The sequence below is a fragment of the Ruditapes philippinarum genome, unplaced genomic scaffold, assembly GCF_026571515.1.
Source record: "Ruditapes philippinarum isolate M1 unplaced genomic scaffold, ASM2657151v2 ctg337_1_1_1_1, whole genome shotgun sequence".
Classification (NCBI taxonomy): domain Eukaryota; kingdom Metazoa; phylum Mollusca; class Bivalvia; order Venerida; family Veneridae; genus Ruditapes; species Ruditapes philippinarum.
This window is the reverse complement of record NW_026866767.1, coordinates 6,116-27,170: the sequence shown is the minus strand read 5'-3', so window position 1 is coordinate 27,170 and position 21,055 is coordinate 6,116. Positions and strand designations below refer to the sequence as shown.

The window sequence follows — 21,055 nt, the reverse complement described above, 5'->3', positions numbered from 1 at the left end:
GTAGTGATTCTTGAGGAATTTAGTTAAAATCAGTTCTGCATATATTCCAACTAATTGTATTACGTTGGTGTTAACAAAATAAAATCGACTTGAAAATATTTGCTTAATTTCTAAAGTTAAAAATATTTATTCAAATGCTTTAAAGAAAAGACCAAGAATCTTATGCAGACTGAACATAGAGACAATGGCCGGAAAAATATATAGAGACACCTTGGTGAAATCATTGATTCTAGGTATTGTTACAATACAAATAACGTACGGGCATGCCTTGGATTTTGTAATTGGTAAGCGTTTTCATATTTTACCGATTCTGCATAGAAGGGACTCCAGTGAGGTCTTTGTCATAACGGAAAATATATTCAGGAGTTTAAAACTTTTTGATGTAGGTATATACTAATTGTATCATAGTTTGTGGACCTTTCTGTTGAAAATGTGCCAGAGTAAAATCGTATACATATACATGCACAGTGCGTAAACTGGAGTGCAGGTATTACTTACTTGCTCTCCAGAGCATGCCCATTGATTGGCACACTTTTGCTGGGGTTTACTTATTGTGACGGCAGAGAAAAGAACAACGATAGAGATATCATATTCAGATGCTTGTTCATTGGTTACTTTTTCTGGGGTTTCATATCATGACAACAGTGAACGTATTTTTATGTTTAACAAAACAGAAAGAACATCAAAACACTCAACAATATGATAAATACTCCGGGGCTATGCCCCTTGTACAAATCAGATAGCCTCGTGTTTCGATGCTCTTTCTATTACTTATATGTGTGCAAATTTTCAGGTTATTTTGCGAAATCCGATTATCCAGAATAGTCAGTTTTATTGTGCAGAATTACCATAAATTGAAAACTGTTCAAACACATTTGATTCTAATCGGGCTAAGAATCAGATGTAATATCCATTTTTAATGTCATTCTGAGTATATTTCTCAATTTGTCTTTCAAAAGTTGTCCAGCTAGTTTATATTAAACGATTTTTAATACTTTTGGACCTCAGCGGAACTTTTTATATGAATGTGTTTTAAGGTTAAAAGTTCTCTGCATAGGGCACACTTAATTTTAAGAACATATAAATATTTTCTGAAACCTCATTGTAAGTCACAGGAGCGGGCTGAAATTTAAAAACTCAGCTTTTTTCTTTGAACTCTTTCTCATGTAGGTGATTTCTGTCAACAATTCGCTACGTTGTAAAATATAGAGTCAAAATAAAGCCTCACTCTTTAAAACAGCCTTCTTATTCAATGCTATAAGAACTTTACAAATGAAATGTGCTTTTTAAAACACAGACAATGTGCATGACATTTCTCCTATGATAAGACCATCAATAATTCATTATATATCTCTGTTCAAGGAGCTATATGTAGAAAGCAGTGTGGAGCTTCAAACAAAACAAACTCTGTTCAAATTAAAGATGGCGTAACAGTTATATATCATAGCATTGAGACCGAGAATGTCATTGACCTCTTGAAAACAGGTAATAACTACAGTATCAAAACAAACGATATATTTAATCTTATTCATTGGATAAATAGACCTTTCATTGTTGAATTGAATTTGATACTCAGGGTGCATAACAATATTGGTATACTATTTGCAAAATCTGCTGAAATGAAATGGTACCCTTTTCTGCACTTGCACATGTTATTTTCTGCTGAAATTGGCGATGGACAGGAATCAAATTAATAGAAGGAATAAAATTAATCGTCATTCTATACATGAATTAATTTTTGTTGGTATTCGCGTCGCACAAACACTGGTCATATGGTGACTTTCCAGCCTATAGCTAACTGCTGGATAAAGAACTCAGGTGCCCCCACATCATTTAAAAGCATGAACTGGTACCAAAGTAGAACCACCGTCGCTTCGTAAGCTAGGTGGATAGCTTCCAAACATAAAAGAATCCAAAGTGAGGAAAGTAGATTAAAGTCAACGACCTTAACCACTCTCGACAGAAGATATACCATGTGAGAAGGCAGTAGTACACATCGAGAAAATGGTGATTAATGATAAGCAACCGCCTATAATGAGAGGAAATCAACAAAAAACACCAACAAATGTTTCAATTCACCATACTGTAAACATGACCTGTTTGTTGTTTTTTTACTTAGTTTCTCAGCTTGACAAGGACGTCTCTATAGATGTGATCGTGCTGTTACAGAAACCGTCATTTTATAACAATGAAACGTCAATATTAAAAACATTCAACAAACGACTGATTGTTTGGGGATTCCGACACATTTCTATACAGACACCTTTGCAAAAGGTAATCACACAGCATTCGAAGTCGTAATTAATATCATTCAAGAATTGTTTAAAAAGAATATTTTGGACATTCGTATTTATTTATCAATTATTAATCAAGGATAGTTGTAAAACGTGTGTTATAGAAAATTTTAACGCTTGGGGTTTTACACAGACAAATAAGTTTCAGTGACACGAATCCAAAGGAAAATGGACGACTATCACGATGTATGCTCTTGACTTATATTATGAACAAATCATAGACTATAATAAAGTTATACAGTAAACAGCCGATAATAGGATACATTTCATTCAGAGAAAGTAATTGCCCATTCCAATTAAATGTCATGCGAATAAATGGTTTTTAAAAATTGTTTGATTCTTAAAATAAGCCTTTGTCATTTGAAACTACAATTCTTTGACGAGCGAGGCATCTTAAGAAATCCAATGGTTTCAAAATGTATTTTAACAGAATATAATGTGTGTAATTTAAGGTTCAGTCTATTATTGATATCGAGCCGTCGGAATGTGTTGGCAAGTATGGACCTTACATCAGAGAGTTGGAAAATACCAGAGATACTGAGACAAGCGAAGTCAATTCTCTTGTAACTGGCACATTGTTCAATGGCCCAGCGGTTGTTTCTCAACTAATTGACCATCTACAATGGAAAAACGCTATTGTTATATATGAGGAGTCAACAGGTATCAAGGTTCATAAAAAGATGTTATAGGTCAAATTGTTGGTAAAATAAATTTTCAATGTAGAAGCTTAAGCTGATTTTGTTTACATGTGTTTGTAAGACTTGTTTTGTTTTTTTTATATTTTTTGTTTGTTTGTTGTTTTTGATATTTGTTATATTTTATGGGTTTTTTCGGCGTGATAAATAGGACTAATTTGCATTCTTTATGTGAAATGACATGGCATACTGAGGTTACTTCATTACATCATTTTGTGTTCAAAATTAATTTCGCAAAAGATATTCTAATTGATAGCTCAGTGATATGGTTAATTCATTACAAACAATGACATATTTCAAAATATTATACAATCTTGAGTATACATTTGAAAGCTATGTATTATAATTATGACGATATATGTTTTTAAACTGTAAAATTATACTTTTTCATCAATGTTGTTAAGCAGATATGTACAAATGAGCACACTTATCTTATTTTCTACAATATTATTTTACAAGCATTTTAAAGAAATGAACATTATTACATGGTTATTTTTTGTTTCCTTTTCAGTTTTTGAAATGTCATCGCTAATAGACAGCCTTTCCAAACTGGGAGTTCCAAGCGTAATTTATCATGTCAACGACATCCATAAGCTCTTTATTGACCTAACAAAAGAGCGAACCATGTTTAAGCCACTCTGGAATACCATTGTTTGCTTCAATATGATAGTTCTGTGTCGATACGAATGTGCGAGAAATGTTATTTTGCAAGTATGCATTAGTTTGTTCTTTTGCCCCAACCCCCTCTCCCCCTTTATGATAAGATTGCAAGTACTTGTGCATGTGCTTTATGTAATAACATTAAATGACATGTTTTTATTGAAGCATTTTCAAAAAAAATACATATATATATACAGTCAGCCTATGATGTAGTTTTTGAGTTAAGTACCCTTTAATGTTCTTGTTCATACATAAACATAGCATAATTATGTAATATATCCTGCAATTAAAGTGGTTGAAAACATTTATGTCTTCCAAAAAGGCAAATGAATTTGATGGTGTATTCAACAACAATCGCACGTTCTTAAGCAGTTTGTCTCGTTGGTTATTTGTGTTGTATGACAAATCACAGACATCCCTCCCAACAACAAAACTCCATCATGTTTTAGTTGTCCATGTACCTGAAAAAGGCTCGGGAAAAGAAAATGTAAGATTTTTTTCATATTGATAGTAATGTCATAGTATTTTATTTACACACTTTTCTTTTTTTGATGTTTGCTAGCTGATTTAAACAAATGGTTTAAATACCATTTATAGAATGGAATGTGTATTCTTTACAATATTTAAAGTCCATCATTAAACTCTGATGAAATTCCTGTAGAAAAACATAACAGCGGATACTTAAAATTGTTTTATATTCTCTGTTTTTTCCCTTCTTTTTGTTTGCTTAGTCGAGGCATTGTCGTCTATGACATATACAAAAAAAATAACGAAAAGCCACACACAAACGCAAATATTCAGTTTATAAATTATATTAATTATACGTTTCGGCAACATGCCTTCAAACAAAACAAATAAAAACAATGAAACTGAACTGGATTCAAGATAGTAAATTTTTTTGATTTTAAATACATGCAGCATATGTATTAAAGACGACCTCGGGTCATTTTTGCACATTTTCTGGCCATTATCACATAATGGGGAACGACAACCAAGTTTTACCTCTAATAAACTATAAAAATAAAATATTTTGTTTTTTATCGGTGTCAGGAGGAAAGAAGGCAACATGCCCCTTGTCATGTAATTTTTCTTTATCATTTACTAGAAAATCCTTATTTTGCATGAAATTTTTACTTTTTTAATGACTAAGAAATGTTTTCATATTTACTTATAACTGGCATTAAATTCATTGATTTAAAGGTTATAATGACGACGTGTAAAAGAAATCTTAAACGTGACGTTTATGTAAGCAACGATATCTGATATTTATACAAAAGAAATTCCTAAACTGTCCCATAAGAGTATCATTTTTCTATTCTTTTCATTATGAAAAGAAAATAAACTTCTTTCTACAGGCTTCATTGCAAGAATATATTGACTGTGAAGGGTATAAACTGACAACAACGGTGTGGACACAAACAGGTTTGGAGATCCACACAGTGGGTTATGTAATGCCAACTGGACAAGTTGTGATCGAGGAAGAGTTATATCCGAATTTGAAATATAAATATAACAAACAAATGTTCTTTGTGTCCATTATTGTGGTATGTTTTCGTTTTGGTTATTAGAACAATATGACTGCATATTAATTACCTGCTAAACTTGTGTACAAATTATTCAATTACGTTTTTTTGACGTTTCAAACCGTATTCGTCTGTCATAAAAATAACAAAATGAGCAATGATATAACATGCAGCAAGAATTATCATTCTCAAATTAATTTTCTTTTTATCTGTAACTGTAAGCTCCGATAAAGATATCGTACAATATTTTCATAATATATTTCATAAGTATCTTAGTCACACGTCCTAAACAAAAAGGACCAGCGCGAATATATCATAACAAAATGTTTGTAGCCAGTAACCTTAAGGACACCTTAAACTAATTTTAAAAACTCAAGAGTATGCGCTTTGTCATTAAGTAATTATCGGGCGAATGATAGTCTGTATTGAACAATCAGTCCTTTTATTTCAAATTATTCTTTGAAAAGAATATAATTTCTGTAATTCAATTAGCAAAATCTAAGTATCTTAAGCTCAAGAAAATATTATTTATTATTAAATGTTGAAGATGGCCGGTTTTTGCCATTGCTATTCAACAACGCAAATATATGAGTTAGTATGCCTTATTAACAACATCATTACAGTATCCGCCATATTTGATAAGAGAAACTGTAGACGGTGCGACAAAGTATACAGGGTTGTGTATAGATGTCCTCTCTGGTCTTGCCGACACTCTTAATTTCACGTATGTAATCTTTTTTCTTTCCTAATTTCAACTCCGAGAAATAAATAGCTTCTAAATAATATATCGATGTGATCTACATGGAAGTCGCTTGAAAATTATTAAAGTTTGGAGACAAAAAAAATGTCAGACTGCAAACAGAACTACTTATTTAGAGTTTGATTTTATTTTCCCACAAAGGTATCAGCTATCAGAAGTACCAGATGGTAATTACGGAGTTGTTGTGAACAGGACCACAATGGCATTCAATGGTCTTATTGGTCAAGTCCAAAGAAAGGTTTCAACATTTATTAATATGCTTTATATTCTTCAGTTTAAACCTTAGTTCAAATTGATTCTTTAGAGACAAATAATGACTTTACTAAATATTTAAGAATTTTACTTTTGGTGTGTTAACAGGCTTTTTAACGCCAAATGTTTTTTTTTAAGTTTTTGAAACATTTTGTGCGACTTATACTTAAAAGCTTTATACAGGTAGCTTGAGCTCATTCGGTATTTTTAAAACTGTGAAACTATTTTAAAATTGAAGAATTATGATGATAAAAATATAATAAGCCAATTGAAGAAACTATGCAATGACTTTAAATCAATTGTTTTACAGGAGGTCGATATGGTTGTAGGTGATAATGCAATTGTTTTACAGGAGGTTGATATGTTTGTAGGTGATATTGCAATTGTTTTACAGGAGGTCGATATGGTTGTAGGTGATATTGCAATTGTTTTACAGGAGGTCGATATGGTTGTAGGTGATATTGCAATTGTTTTACAGGAGGTCGATATGGTTGTAGGTGATATTGCAATTGTTTTACAGGAGGTTGGTATGGTTGTAGGTGATATTCCAATTGTTTTACACGAGGTTGATATGTTTGTAGGTGATATTGCAATTGTTTTACAGGAGGTCGATATGGTTGTAGGTGATATTGCAATTGTTTTACAGGCGGTCGATATGGTTGTAGGTGATATTCTAATTGTTTTACACGAGGTTGATATGTTTGTAGGTGATATTGCAATTGTTTTACACGAGGTTGATATGTTTGTAGGTGATAATGCAATTGTTTTACAGGAGGTTAGTATGGTTGTAGGTGATATTGCAATTGTTTTACACGAGGTTAATATGTTTGTAGGTGATATTGCAATTGTTTTACAGGAGGTCGATATGGTTGTAGGTGATATTCCAATTGTTTTACAGGAGGTCGATATGGTTGTAGGTGATATTGCAATAACAAATGAGCGGGATATGGTCATGGATTATACATTCCCATTTGACTTCGGATATACTATGGTACTTATTAAACGCTTGAGTGACGAAAAGAATGATTGGAGAAAACTAGCCGATCCCTTAAAGGTTTGTCAGTAATGAACAAATTTACAAACATTCAACCGAATTTCCGGACGTAAAATTGTTATCATTTCAGATAAGTAACTACGGAAGAATGTTTTACCATGTGAATTTAGCGAATGCCTTTGTTTGAAACATTATAAAATGTTCAATTCCTGTCATAGAATTTAGAAATGCTTTATACAGTCTGGAAAATAACGACTTGATTTATAATTATTGTTTTAAATTATCCGATCCATTGCTGAGAAATAATAAAAAGGTTAAGGTGACAGTTAGAAATTCGACCCGGTATTTGCGTAAAAGCGTATGCTTTGTTTTGAGTAGCTGCATAAAGAAGGGTATCAGATAGATAGTAGTTATAACCTTGATTATGACCGATGACGATAAATCAAATTATTTTAACCCATCATGCTGGAACAGTGCAATCACTTACACGCATTGCCAAGACAAGGGGTGATACGCAATATATTATTGAACAATACAATAAGCAGTACAGATAAATACAGAAATTAAATGTTCTCACCAAAATCAGGCCTCGGAATTGGGATCAAATGATAATTGTTTCACATGCACAATGCTTCTTTGCATAGAAAGAAACTAAGTGTGCCTATTTTGGTCTAATAATGCCAATTATTATAATGATGAAATTAGGATCAAATTTTGTACCAAAGTAAATATTTCGAATCAAAGCTCACATGCTGCAAAGTAGTTATACTTTCGTCAGGAATTCCAATATTCCAAGTCAACTTTTAAGTCAATACTGAATAATAAATCTAGCACAGGAAGCAATGGATTAATTTTGAAATCTGCATTTTCAGAAATATATTGATTCTGATTTGTAAATCTTTGAAAACGCAGCGCAAGGTTGTGGATCTGGCAGCGTAAGCAGTATATCACCCTAATTTTTATTTTTGTTTTTATACTTTTTATTTGAAATAGAAAGTTGCCGGACTTTTCTATTGGTTTCTTTTAATCTTTAATCTACAAGTACTTTCCCTTTCTAGTGGCAGGTTTTTGCACTTGTAATCGTCACACTTTTACTTTGTTCCGTTATTATGATGACCCTTGAACGAAGGAACCCCTACTATACGAATGCGTTGAAATCACATCCCTCCGCTCACAGTTGTTTGAAGAACAGATGCGGATTTATGTCATTCTTTGGGTCTATATCAGGTTTAGGTGTGATTGTATTAAATGAAGGTAAGAGCATGTTACTTTTGAATAAAGTTTAAGAATAGAATGTTGTACTTACAAATTTTGAAGAACTTTATATTTATGCATTTCCTACTATTCATTCATTAATTGTCAAATTTTCTGCTTTTAATTCTGAAGCCTTGTAATGATTTGACAAATGATACGGTGCGAGTCTATTATGCAGGATTTTCGAGAATGGATAGAAAAAGCTGTGTACACGCAATGACAAGATGTTTCTTTCCATCAATTGTTGGGACAAACCACATCACACCTTCATGTATAAAACAAGAGAAATAGAATAAATAAAGTTACTTAGCTTCTTCGAAATTCAGCAGATAATTCAATTGAACTTACTAAGTCTTTCGATAGAGAGATGTTGATTGTTTTATAAATATGTTTGAACTGAACATATTTTAAAGATTATGATAATTTCCTTATTCAATCCTTATTCAAATAGATAGAATTTTGAGTAATGAGCTTGGGAATTCTTTATAAGAAGAAAGTGTTCTTTTGTTTTGATATCGCTGTTAGATGCATGAAAACAAAAATCCAGTCGTCAATTCGCTTTGATTACCTGTCTTATCATTCCATTTTTATTTCCGTAGGCCATTATGATGCTCATAAGCCTAGGTCGGTTTCTGGCAGGACATTTTTCAGTGGTTGGTGTTTGTTTGCTTTGGTCATCTATGGAACATACTGCGGAAATCTAATAGCAACTTTATCTGTAGTCAAAGAAATCAAACCGTTTAATTCATTGAGTGAAATGGTCGAACAATCCGACAGTTATACGTGGGGCACTATAGGTGGAACACTCTGGGAACAGATATTCATGGTAAAACTAATTCAAGAAATATACTACAAATTACAATAATGATATTTACATTTTCCCGCTATGCTTTTTATATGATTTAACGTTGTCAAATACAAATTTAGACTGATCCATAGTCGTGTATCTTTGTTATCGTTTCTTAAAAACATAAAAAGTGATTATATTCAAGCCAAGTCATCGCAAGTTTGTTTGCTTTTAGCATTATTTGCGTTATTTCGGCGATCAGTTCAAGTAATTTATCGCATAGTAGAAAACGGTTCATGATGTATTATATATTTTCAGACTTCAACTGTTCCGAATTTTAAAAAAATTGGTGAAGCGATGAGACATTTTAACAAAACAGATCCAGGGATACTAAATACAAACAATGCCCACCACATCAACAAAGTAAAAGTTTTCACTTATCATAGTAATTCATTTTATTGTATGGTATGTTAAGCGTTGACTTTAAACCAATTAACCCTCAATCCTGTGCCTCCTTTCGCACCGGGGTAGTTGATTCTTCATGTGATGAAGCGATGCAGTTAGCTAACGGAATGTCAGTGGTTATACTCAGACGCCCATTTGTGCCTAAATTAATAAATGGAAAGGGCTAAGATGTTCCTTCACATGTAAAACTACAAAGTCGCCATTTGTCCCGACCAGTACAGTGTTGCAATAAGGTAAACTCTAACCAAACAAGATAAAATTCATTTTAAAAGATTTCACTTGGAAAACAATATGTTTTTATTGCAGTGACTACTACTACTAGTCTATAATAAGGCTCAATAACATTTTTATTCTTGGCGTAATCGGCATTCGGTTTTCCTGACAAGTCTCCTCATGCACAAATATTTGCTGATAGGTATATATTTTTTCCTTTGCTTATTGTATTAGATAACAACGACGTGGACGTTAGCAATATGCACAAAAACGAAAATATTTCTAGATGCAATTTTGGGGATTTCTATCACCTAGGAAATAACTCTGGTTTTTATTTTTATTATAAGAGAAAATGTAATATTACATGTATGATTTCTTGTAATGTAATTAGTTGGATCATATCTACCATTTAATTCAAATTATTGTAATATCTCGTCAGGTTGTCGCAGATGTACAGCTCCGGTTTAATAAAATTCTTGAAGAAGAAGTGGTGGCGCTCGGAGAATCAACAACAATGCAACGTAGAAACAAGGAGAGTAGAAGCAAAACAATTAACATTAAGTCATGTACAAAGTGCTTTCTATGTGGCTGCAGGTAATATCATCCTTATATCAGCCGCGTCACGACAAAACCAACATAATGTGTTTGCGACCAGCATGGATCCAGACCAGTCTACGCATCAGTGCAGTCTGATCAGGATCCATGCTGTTCGCTTACAGACCCTATAAGTAAAGAAACTGATAGCGAACAGCAAGGATCCTGATCAGACTGCGCGGATGCGCAGGCTGGTCTGGATCCATGCTGGTCGCAAACGCATAATGTTGGTTTTGTCGTGACGCGGTTCATATATAAAACAAAATGATAAAGTTACCATGCTAAGCTTATTATTTAATGTTGTTACATTTTTCTGGGTCTTGATTCCATCATTTTAAGTTTTGAAAATTTAGTACCAGTCAAGCCGTAGCTGGGAGGAAGTGAGGGATGATGCATTTTTTTCATAATCCCTAATGTACTCAAACTGAGATTGCAATTTTGATTTTTTTTTTGTGATTCATGCTTCCGAGGGATCACACTTTTCCAGCTTTTTATTATAAAACACTTGGTTTTTGAATTTAGAACTCTATGTTGAACAGTACAAAGAATTCGATAGATGTTTGTACCGAAAATACAGGGTTTTGCCAATAGTTAAGTGTCTGACTATGAATGTAAAAGTTGGCCAGAATTTTGAACGGTTGGTATTGTAGGCTGTTGTTGGTACATTCAAAACTTAAAGAGTTAGGATAATAGACTAAGAATATGTTGATATCTTATATATCTTTTTAAACTTCAGGTGGACTTGCTTTAAGTGCAATCGTGTTTGGTGCAGAACTCCTAATTCGAAAATTTAGACCATTGAAACAGAGAAATGTGCGTTCAAGAAAAGACTGAATATATTTCAATTCTGCATGCAGTAGACCAGTTAAAATACAACTTGGTTCAAGTTAAAATGATTGAAAGGAATAAGAAACACGGGACTAAGGAGGTTTTTTAATTAAAAAAAACACGGTCGGTATACAGGGGAAAAAGGGCATGTCAACAAAATGAGCAACTGATCAACATGAACGTGCTTTTAATAATTGCAATTTGAAGCCATTTAATATTTTTCTATATTGTTTACTGAATATTTTGTAAGGTAATCGTATTCTGATTGTTTTTCCTCTGAAGCATATATAAGTTATTAAAGATTTTTGATATATCTTGAAGGGTTTACTTTCTGCATATTTTGGTGTACTTTGTGCAGCTTAAGCTGTGTTTAAGGTGTCTCTTCTGACTATATACGTATATATCTACATAAATACTGTAGAAAAAATGCTTTCCGTTTTATCATGATAAAGTATGCAACAATAATAAATTCAACATCAACATTTAAGGAAGGGTTAGAAAATGTAAAATATCAGGAAATATCATCTGAATTGCCTCAGTTCATTTTAAACGTCCATTTTGTTCCTTCTTACTACATGTCGTGTAATATTTACCACTCTTCAACTGGAGTGATTTCGGACATAGATACCCGGTAAACTTCATGGTCATTCGGTTTCACTTGTGTTTTATTCTTTGGAGTTTTTTTGTAAACGCCTGTTAGAAAAAGACAACTGCCAGTAACCAACGCCACAGCGGCAGTACTTGCAATCGTTATTGGTAAAATCCACGACAGAAATGTGTCGTCTGCTGCGTTCTGTATAATATAAAAAATAATTAGAAGAGACATGTAGAAAATCGTTTGTATTTTGTAATTTGCCAAGGAAATACATCTGATGACAAGTACTGCTGTAATAAGATTTCCCTAAAGGAGTGTCGCTCCTCGCTAAATAATCAAATGAAATATTCACAAGAAAGATGTTTTTATCACATTAGTTATACATGAATAGTTAATCAATTTTTTTGTTGTTTTTTTAAAATATCATTTTGATTTTAATGGAACGTCGAACATTAGATCGAAAGATCGATGTCCATTCTAAAATATATTGTTGACTGTTATCAATTAAGACTGGACTGTATTTTCATTTGATATTTACTGGAATACATTTTCATCTACTAAGTTTACACAATGAAAATTGTCAGGCAACCATTTACTTCAACACTAGAAGACGGTCGTTCCCATTTTACAAGTACATGAACAATAATATATAAACGGACAATATATTGTTTCCTACTACTAGTATATGACTTTTCTTGTTTTATTTACATCATTTTTAATGTCTCGTGATGTTGACAGATAACTGTTTTTATTTAGTAAACTTACCTCTGATTGTTTAGGTTGGAAGTCTGTAACAGAATTGATGAAAAAATTATAATTAACAACCACTCTTTTATCATTTTTACTATATATAACGTATGTTTACATAGACGAGTATAAATGTTATAATTCTGATAAAGATTTTTTGTCCACAAAGATGACAAATACGTTGACAGGTTATATACCCTAGGATTAACGGGTGGTCCTATATTGTAAGCAACCGTTTAAACACGGTCATAGCTTTTCAAAAATCTTTAAAAAATAATCTACAATATAGCACAATTCCTTTGAGGAAAAATAGAAATAAATTCATAGCAGTTGTGGAGTAAACGCAATAAACATCAAAATCGACGATGCAAGCGTTTCTGGTTTTACAAACAAATATAAGCTATTTTTAGGAGATTTCTATAATATAGACTTTGTACTTACGTTCACACATTTCCCCAGCATACGTCGAAGCACAGAGACACATAAATGCATTTTGCATATCCAAACAAATACCTCCGTTGCGGCATGGATTTGAACCACAGGGTTGCACTTTTGATTGACACATAATACCCGTATAGTCTGAAAAAATCGCTGTCCTTTAGTTCAGTAGCAATCTTATAACAGACTAAATCAGTAAACATTTTTGTAATCATTTTGAAGTTAAACACTAATAAAGCTATCATTTATTTACGGTTTGCTGTTCAGAAAATCAGTTATTTTGTTTAGAACTCACCTGATTTACAATCACACTTAAATCCATTTGGCTCGTCTGTACATGTTCCATTGTTTTCGCAGGGGTTGTCAACGCATCGCACCACTTGATAAAATACAAGACATACAAATATATATGTTGATATAGTTATAGATCTATTTTTCTATCAAAATTAAAGATGTCTCAATATGTGTGTCATTATAGAGAATAATAGGTTGGTGCCGTGGATGGAGAAAGTTTATCTGGCGAGGCGGAGAAATTTATTGGGTGAGCCGAAGGCGAACCAAATAAATTCCGGAGCAGAGCCAGATAAACTTTCTCCATCCACGGCACCAATCTATTATTCTATTTATCCTGTCACCGTTTTTTAAAAGAATTTTATTAGGCAAACTACCTTTAATCACACTATCGGAAATGTTTCTATTAGATAAACAAAGAAGGCCCGAAGCGTGCATTATTCTACAACAATGCACTCGCCGTTCTTATTATCTCCCTGTGTATTTTCACATTGATGGCGCCATTTGATTGAAAAATGTGATAAATAAAAACATTTTTTTGTCGAATTTTGTTGTGAAAACTATCTAGAATGAAAGAAAATGGTCTAACTAAGAAAATGAATTCGAACAACAATATCTTTTATTCAGTCGTTAACGCTGTACAGACGATTAAGGTATTGTTTACGTGACGTCACAATGTAGCGCCAAACAGCACGTGCAAAACAATCAAATCAAGTAAGCTATTTTAATGTCGCAAACGAGTTAAGTTTTACATTTATTTCACTTTTAATAATTTTTATTTCGCTTGAAAAATTATAGAGTGAAATAAAATAAAGAAACAAAGTTTTATCAACGTTTCCAAAATTCGTTATTCTACACACAGAAGATTTAACGACAGTTTTTATATTTTTTCTTGACAAGTAGTCCGGCAAACATACATAACACGTGATCAAGTGCCGTAGATCAGTAAAAATATACGGCACCTTGTTATCGGGCCGAAATTGATACAAGACGGGATAAAAAAAATACTTAGCACACAAGTCCTTAACTCCGCTTAAAACGACATTTAGTGGAGCGCCGAATTTATATAGTTTTATCCGGATATCGATATATCCGAGAGGCAACAAATTTGAGATCGCAGCAACAACACCTTTAGCGGTATATCGTTATAAACGATAGCGTTTTAAGCGGAGTCACTGTATTTGTTAAGCTACTATTAAAAGTCAAAAAAGTAAAGAGTACAGTTTAATTACGTACAAATGTACCTTGAAGATATTGGGATTTCCAACATAGACAGGACTGATTTTGAGAATTTGGCTCCCAATAAGATGCTAGAGGCATTTTGTAGTACAAGTGATATCTTGGTGTATTTCACGTATTTAAGGTTTGCTGAATCCGATAAAGGTGGATACCAAATTGAAAAACTTGATCTTGGCCATTGAAATGGCCATTTAAAATGACCACTAAAATGGCCGTCAAATTTCTTTATCATAAATGGATGATATAGCAAATAAAACTTTTAAAGAATGGAAAAGCCTGAAATTTGTCACAAAGCATGTTCAGGTAAAAACAAATTAGACACCAAAACAGAATTAAAACAAAACAATCCAATATTGCCGAAAAATCCAAGATGGCGGGCAAATATTATAGGCAAATATTATTATAGATAAAAGATAGTACTGAAAATTTTAAGGCATTTACGCATCGAACACTACACTACACTATCCTGCCTTATCTGCTAGCTTTCATGTATTTTATTGACACTCTATGCAAGCATATAGAGTGGCTACTCAGATTCCTATTAATGTCACCTTTCTCTGATTTCTTAGGTGTTCGTTTGTGTTCGTTTTCCTGTTATCGGTGGTCGTCTTCGTTCTTCTGTTATCGGTCCTCGTCGTAGTGCTCTTGTTGTGAGTTCTTCTGTTATTGATCGTGATCTTTGTTTTTCTGTAATCGGTCATGGTCTCAGTTCTTTTGTTGTCAGATGTTCTGTTATCGGGCCTCGTTTCTGTTGTCTTGTCAGTTCTTCCGTTATCGGTACCTTTCCTGTTCTGTTATCGGTTCTCGTCTTCGTTCTTCTCCGTTCTTCTGTCATCGGTTCCCGTCTCTTTTTTTCTGTAATCAGTCTTGGTCTCCGTTTTCTTGTTGTCAATTCTTCTGTTATCGATCCCAGTCTCCATTCTCTTGCCATCATTCCTCGTTTATGTTATTCTGTTATCAATGCTCGTCTCCGTTGTCTTGTTGTCAGTTCTTCTGTTATCGGTCCTCGTCTCCGTTGTCTTTTTGTCATTTCTCTGTTCTCTGGTTCTGTTCTTTTGTTGTCAGTTCATCCGTTATCGGTCCCTGTCTCTGTTGTCAGTTGTCAGTTCTTCTGTTATCGGTCCCTGTCTCTATTCCTCTGTTATCGGTCCCTGTCTCTGTTCGTTTGTTGTCAGTTCTTGTGTTAACGGTCCCTGTCCTTTTCTTCTGTCATCGGTCGACGTCTCTGTTTTGTTGTCAGTTCTGCTGTTATCGATCCCTGTCTCTGTTCTTCTGTTATCGGTCCTAGTCTCTGTTCGCTTGTTGTCAGTTCTTGTCTCCGTTTTTCCTTCTGTTATCGGTCCTCGTCTTCGGTCTTGTACTTTCGGTACTTGTTTCCTGATCCGTTAAGGTCTCCTTGTTGTATCTATCGTTCACGTCATTCTGTGTCGATGTCCTGGTTTTGTCAGTCTTGTAGTCATTTATTCGTTCAGTGGAGTAGCGGGGGATCGAACTCACGACCCCTTGATTTGTAGACAGACAGTGTTACCACTGCACCATAGCGCCCGCTCTGAATAATAACCATTTTTGAAAGTCCTTTATACTTTAAATGCTATTTTAATGGCTAACAAAGGGTGTATTACAATTATATTTTAACACCTCTACTATGTAGCCAACCCACGTGACTTTTATAATTACATGTATATGGTCAAAGAAAATATTACTCGATTTATTAGAAGTAATATTATATAGATAACTTTGCTGTTACTTTAAGATATCCTTAAATATTATTCGAGGGTACCAGGAATTCTGGTGTATATCGAATGATGTGATAATCTTCTTGTAAATTTTTTCAAAACCGTGACTGAATTCCAAAATTTTCGATAGCTGCCATGGTAAAGCAAGCACATGTAGCAATCTCCCGGTTTCAGACATTTTATGACTTGATGAAAATATGCTGTTGTTGTTATTATTGTTGTTGTTGTTGTTTTTGACTTTAACCTTAAATTTCAAATTAGATCGCCACTTATTTTTAAACAAGATGGTAAACATTTGTTGTTTTCTGTATTTTTGTTAGGAATGTGATACACTTCTAAGTTTAAGATGACTTTTAATATTATCGATTATCCATCGTACACCTTAATGCAATTATAATTGAATAAAAAAATAAATTATGCAGATATTATTTTCGGCAGAAAACAGCAAATACAAACAAAACAACACACAAAAAACTTACATGCAGCATACATGTGTAATGTTCACAATGTGCTGAAAAACAGCTCTTTTCAGCAAGTGACACATTTTATAAAAATAAAATTGAGGTACCACATGGGGAAAATCTTCAGAAAATAGTTTCCTCATTGAAAAGTGTGAAATTATATTTTCATAATTTTCACTGTGAAATTATCAAATATAATTTTCACGCATATATCAGTAATCCACTGAAATGCATAAAATAAAAAACTATAAAACTAATGTTAGTAAAAGTCACATCTGCTAAAAATGTAAACGCTATCGTTACTTCGGCAGAAGCACAGCCGGTTAAGTGACTGACTGATGTGTGAGAGGTCTATGGTTCGATTCCTACTGTTGCCTTTTTTTAAGACATACTGTTTTTTTTTTTTTTTGTTTTTTTTTTTTTTGTTGTTTTTTTTTTTTTTTTTTTTTTTTTTTTTTTTTTTTTTTTTTTTTTTTTTTTTGGGGGGGGGGGGGGGGTGCAGTATATATTTTAAAACACTTTTTGTATCGGTTTGTTTGTGTTGTATTTATGGCATTGAAATGACATTTTTTGACATTTCAAAATATTAAACCATAAATACCATAATAAGTGCAAAATATATGAAAACAAAATGAACAACTTAAAAAAAATCATAGCTACAAATAATGTTGAAAATTACGGATATCTGAAGTGACATTTTCCACACTTTCTCCCGGAATTGAATTCGTTTTTACGAGATAATAATTCCCAATTAGAAATATTATTTCGTTTTAACGAAACATAAAATCTAAATAACGAAATATTGATTCGTTATTACGAAATATTTATTCTTTGGTAATATTTATAAAGACGGATTTAAAACTAAGTTTATTGTTAAATATAAGTCAAGTAAACAAAACATAAATTTTAAAGTGATTTTTTTTCAATCTAAGTCATATACCTTAACGCGCTAGTAAAACAGTACTGTATATAACTATTAATTGAGCCATTAGGCTTATAATCGTTATATTTGGTGGCCAATCTCATTAAAATATGATCATATTAAATAATCGTTTGATTTTGACAAGAATAATTAATTGCATCATATTGTATCATAGTTTTAATGACGTATTTTAGTATTTTTAAGCGGCCATTTTGAATTGACATTTTGAAGGTCAAGGTCAATTGTATTTTCTTGGTATCCACCCTCATCGTCTTCAGCATACCCATATTAGGTTAAAACACTCAAGATATTACTTGTACTATAAAATGCCTCTAGCATTCATATTTTCTTTAAATCAGTCCTGTCCAACACCAATGCGCCATTTTGAAATTAAAGTGTATGTACAATGAGCTTTCATAATTCTTGTGTATATTCTACGGAATGAAGCTTGGCGAGAGAAAAATGAATGTTGAATAATCATATAAGTGATAAACGACATTAAGAAATTGGTACAATTTACTTTTAAGTGGGTTATTTGTAAGTTTCATAGGCAGACGACTGTCACAAGTGGTCAATGATTTGGAAAGCTATGAAAACATTTTAAGTACATAAATAGATAGAATCGATTTAATTTCATACTGGACTAAAATCTTCACAAACATTTCAAACTATCATTCTCTGAAAGTTGAATTTTTACCTTGTGAGCAATTTTTAGACTTATATCCCGGTGTACATTTACATTTCTCCTCTGGAACTTTGAATATGTTTATACACTTGCCATTATTCTCACATGACACCGCTCCCGTTGCACAGTGATCGTCGTCATCTGTAATGTTGAAAAAGGTTACTGATAATTTTTACGATGGGTTTTTCCTTTGCATTAGTACTCAAAGTAAAAAAAGAGACAGGCTTGCAAGTTTTATTGATAGTGTCAAACAGAACTGTCTTATCAAAAGTAAATATTAACTATAAAATTAGTATGATATATATGCACTGCGGTAAATATGATCATGCAGCGCATGCGCAAATTAAACGCAAAACAACCTAGAAGTACAAGGCAACCAATTTGAAGTTTAATGCTGCTCTAACATATCTATTTTTTTAATCATCTATTAAAATATTTTCCTGCCAAAAATCAACACAATTGCTGCTCACCTCCAACTAGACTTGTTACACATCTTGGGTCCGTCGTAATCCTGCAATGATCCATCAATTGATATACATTTGCATTATGAAAAAATGAAAGTCATTGAACAAAAATAGTAAAACAATGTTGCAAGAAAATAAGATAACACTAGCAGACCATAAAGAGGTGATTTGTAGATGATCATTGAAGAATAAATGTGAAGTTAGTGTGTATTTCCTTTGATTGTCTTATTGTCATAATTCATTTCATGCTTTTGTATGGAATAATGATTTATCTAAGAAATTCATATTTGATAATTTCACTGTGAAAAGGTTTATAAAGATATAATTTCACACTTTTCAATGAAGAGATTCCTTTTTTTTAAGAAAAAGGTCTCCAAATGGTGCCTCACGTTTACTGTCGCTTACAATTCCGTCATTAACAGGCCTGTTTTGAGTCTAACAAAGCTTAAATAGATTTAAAACGTAATCAACACGATAAAATTTACCACAATTCAATATTTGGTTACATTCATAACAGTCTGATAATTATATTTCCTTCCACATGTAAAACTTTTCTTGATGTTTTTAAGATAAGAAGAAAAATTGTGGCTATGCCACTCATGAGAGCACTGTTTTGATCAATCGATGGAATAGAATTTTATCTTTTACAGAAACGATCAAATATCCACTATTTATTATCAGCAGCTGATTATAATGGTATTTGGTATAAACAAAGAATGTGTTAAATAATTTGTAAGTGGAAAAACAGTTTATAATTAGCTTCAATAACTTTGGTTCTGAAGAACATACCCAAACATGTCTACACCCCAAACACAGTACTGCTGAGAGCCGATTTGATCTGGAATATGAGGCCGCCAGTTGACACCAACTCTGACAACATTTGACCTGTTCAGAGTCACCCTCTGGTCATCCGGGAAATAAGAGTAGTTGAAAAACATCGCTCCACTCATAATTATCTCAGCCTCACTGAAAACAGCAAACACCATCTAACTGTATCAACTTATCTTGATTAACCAATTTAACATTACATGTATCTAAATCTTGCGAAACCTTTTACAAGAATATTAACTTCTGGAAGTATGTGTTGCTTACAAATGGTCAGAATTACATACTAATGACACTAGCATGGTCAAGTTCCAAGCCAGCCTGTATATCATTCGTAATTCTGCCTGCACAATGGTTGCCTTTTTGTTGAATTGTTGTTTTATTTTTATTTATTTTTTTATTAATTTATTTAAGTAGTTAATGTCCTTACAATATCATTGAAAGTTTCAAAATCAAGACAGAACGAGGTTATCAAATTTAAGGGATAAAACTCTTTATTCAATGGAACCTGTGATTTCTACGATATGTAACAATATGAGATTCAACGACACTGATGCACAAAATAAAAAAATGATGACGATGCCATAACTCTTTGGAACGAAAAAAAGGCATATATAGTAATATATGGACACATTTTCCTTCATACTACACCGGTTTATCTAATGAAATTTGTTTCTTCCAGTAGCAACCGTAAGGTGGCGGATTATCTTATTCTGAATGATGATTTTGAAAAATTGGGTCAGGCTAGGGGTGTCAAACTCTAATATAATTGTTTATGCTGTCGAATCAAAATCAACCAAAAATTGAGCTACCAAAGGCTGTTTAGACAACACAAATGACTCTATACTGGTGGAAAGTTTTAAATTATGGCGCGTAAATGTGCAGACGACAATCTTCTGGAGTAAATGTATATGTTTTGTTGTAAAGCATACCTTATATTGTAAGCGCCGTCAGTGTGCAGGTAAAATCCAGTAGCCACCGGAAGATGGCGAATTATCTCAGCCATTCTGAATGATGATCTTGAAAAATTGGGTAAAGTTGGTCTTACAAACTCTAATTTACGATTTATCTTATTGCATGGTCCGTCGATAACACGAAGAGTGATCTTTAATATAAAAGAAGTAAATCTATAGTTTCGTTTATTTAGATTTTGTTATAAGGAAATCTTTGTTTTTATAGAAAAATCTGTTGTAATACAAATATACAATGCCCTAACATTGAAAAACAATCCAAATGTAACCGTTTAAGAATAGTAACCAATTAAATGTTAATTTAATCGTTTTTAAAATAGCATAAGGTCAACAGGTTTTTTTTTTCTTACCCAATATATTTA

General features: G+C 32.7%; 1 protein-coding gene across 1 annotated transcript; it reads right to left on the bottom strand.

The window, feature by feature from the left end:
* Positions 1–11,895: 11,895 nt before the first annotated feature.
* Positions 11,896–20,823, bottom strand: LOC132733640 (protein serrate-like). The gene is made up of 8 exons (XM_060720301.1): positions 20,655–20,823; positions 19,687–19,863; positions 18,904–18,944; positions 18,446–18,574; positions 13,395–13,478; positions 13,103–13,240; positions 12,680–12,702; positions 11,896–12,112 (listed from the first exon to the last, which is right to left on the bottom strand). Exons 1-8 carry the CDS (start codon positions 20,726–20,728, stop codon positions 11,909–11,911), a joined length of 870 nt encoding a protein of 289 aa, XP_060576284.1. The 5' UTR covers positions 20,729–20,823; the 3' UTR covers positions 11,896–11,908.
* Positions 20,824–21,055: the final 232 nt, after the last annotated feature.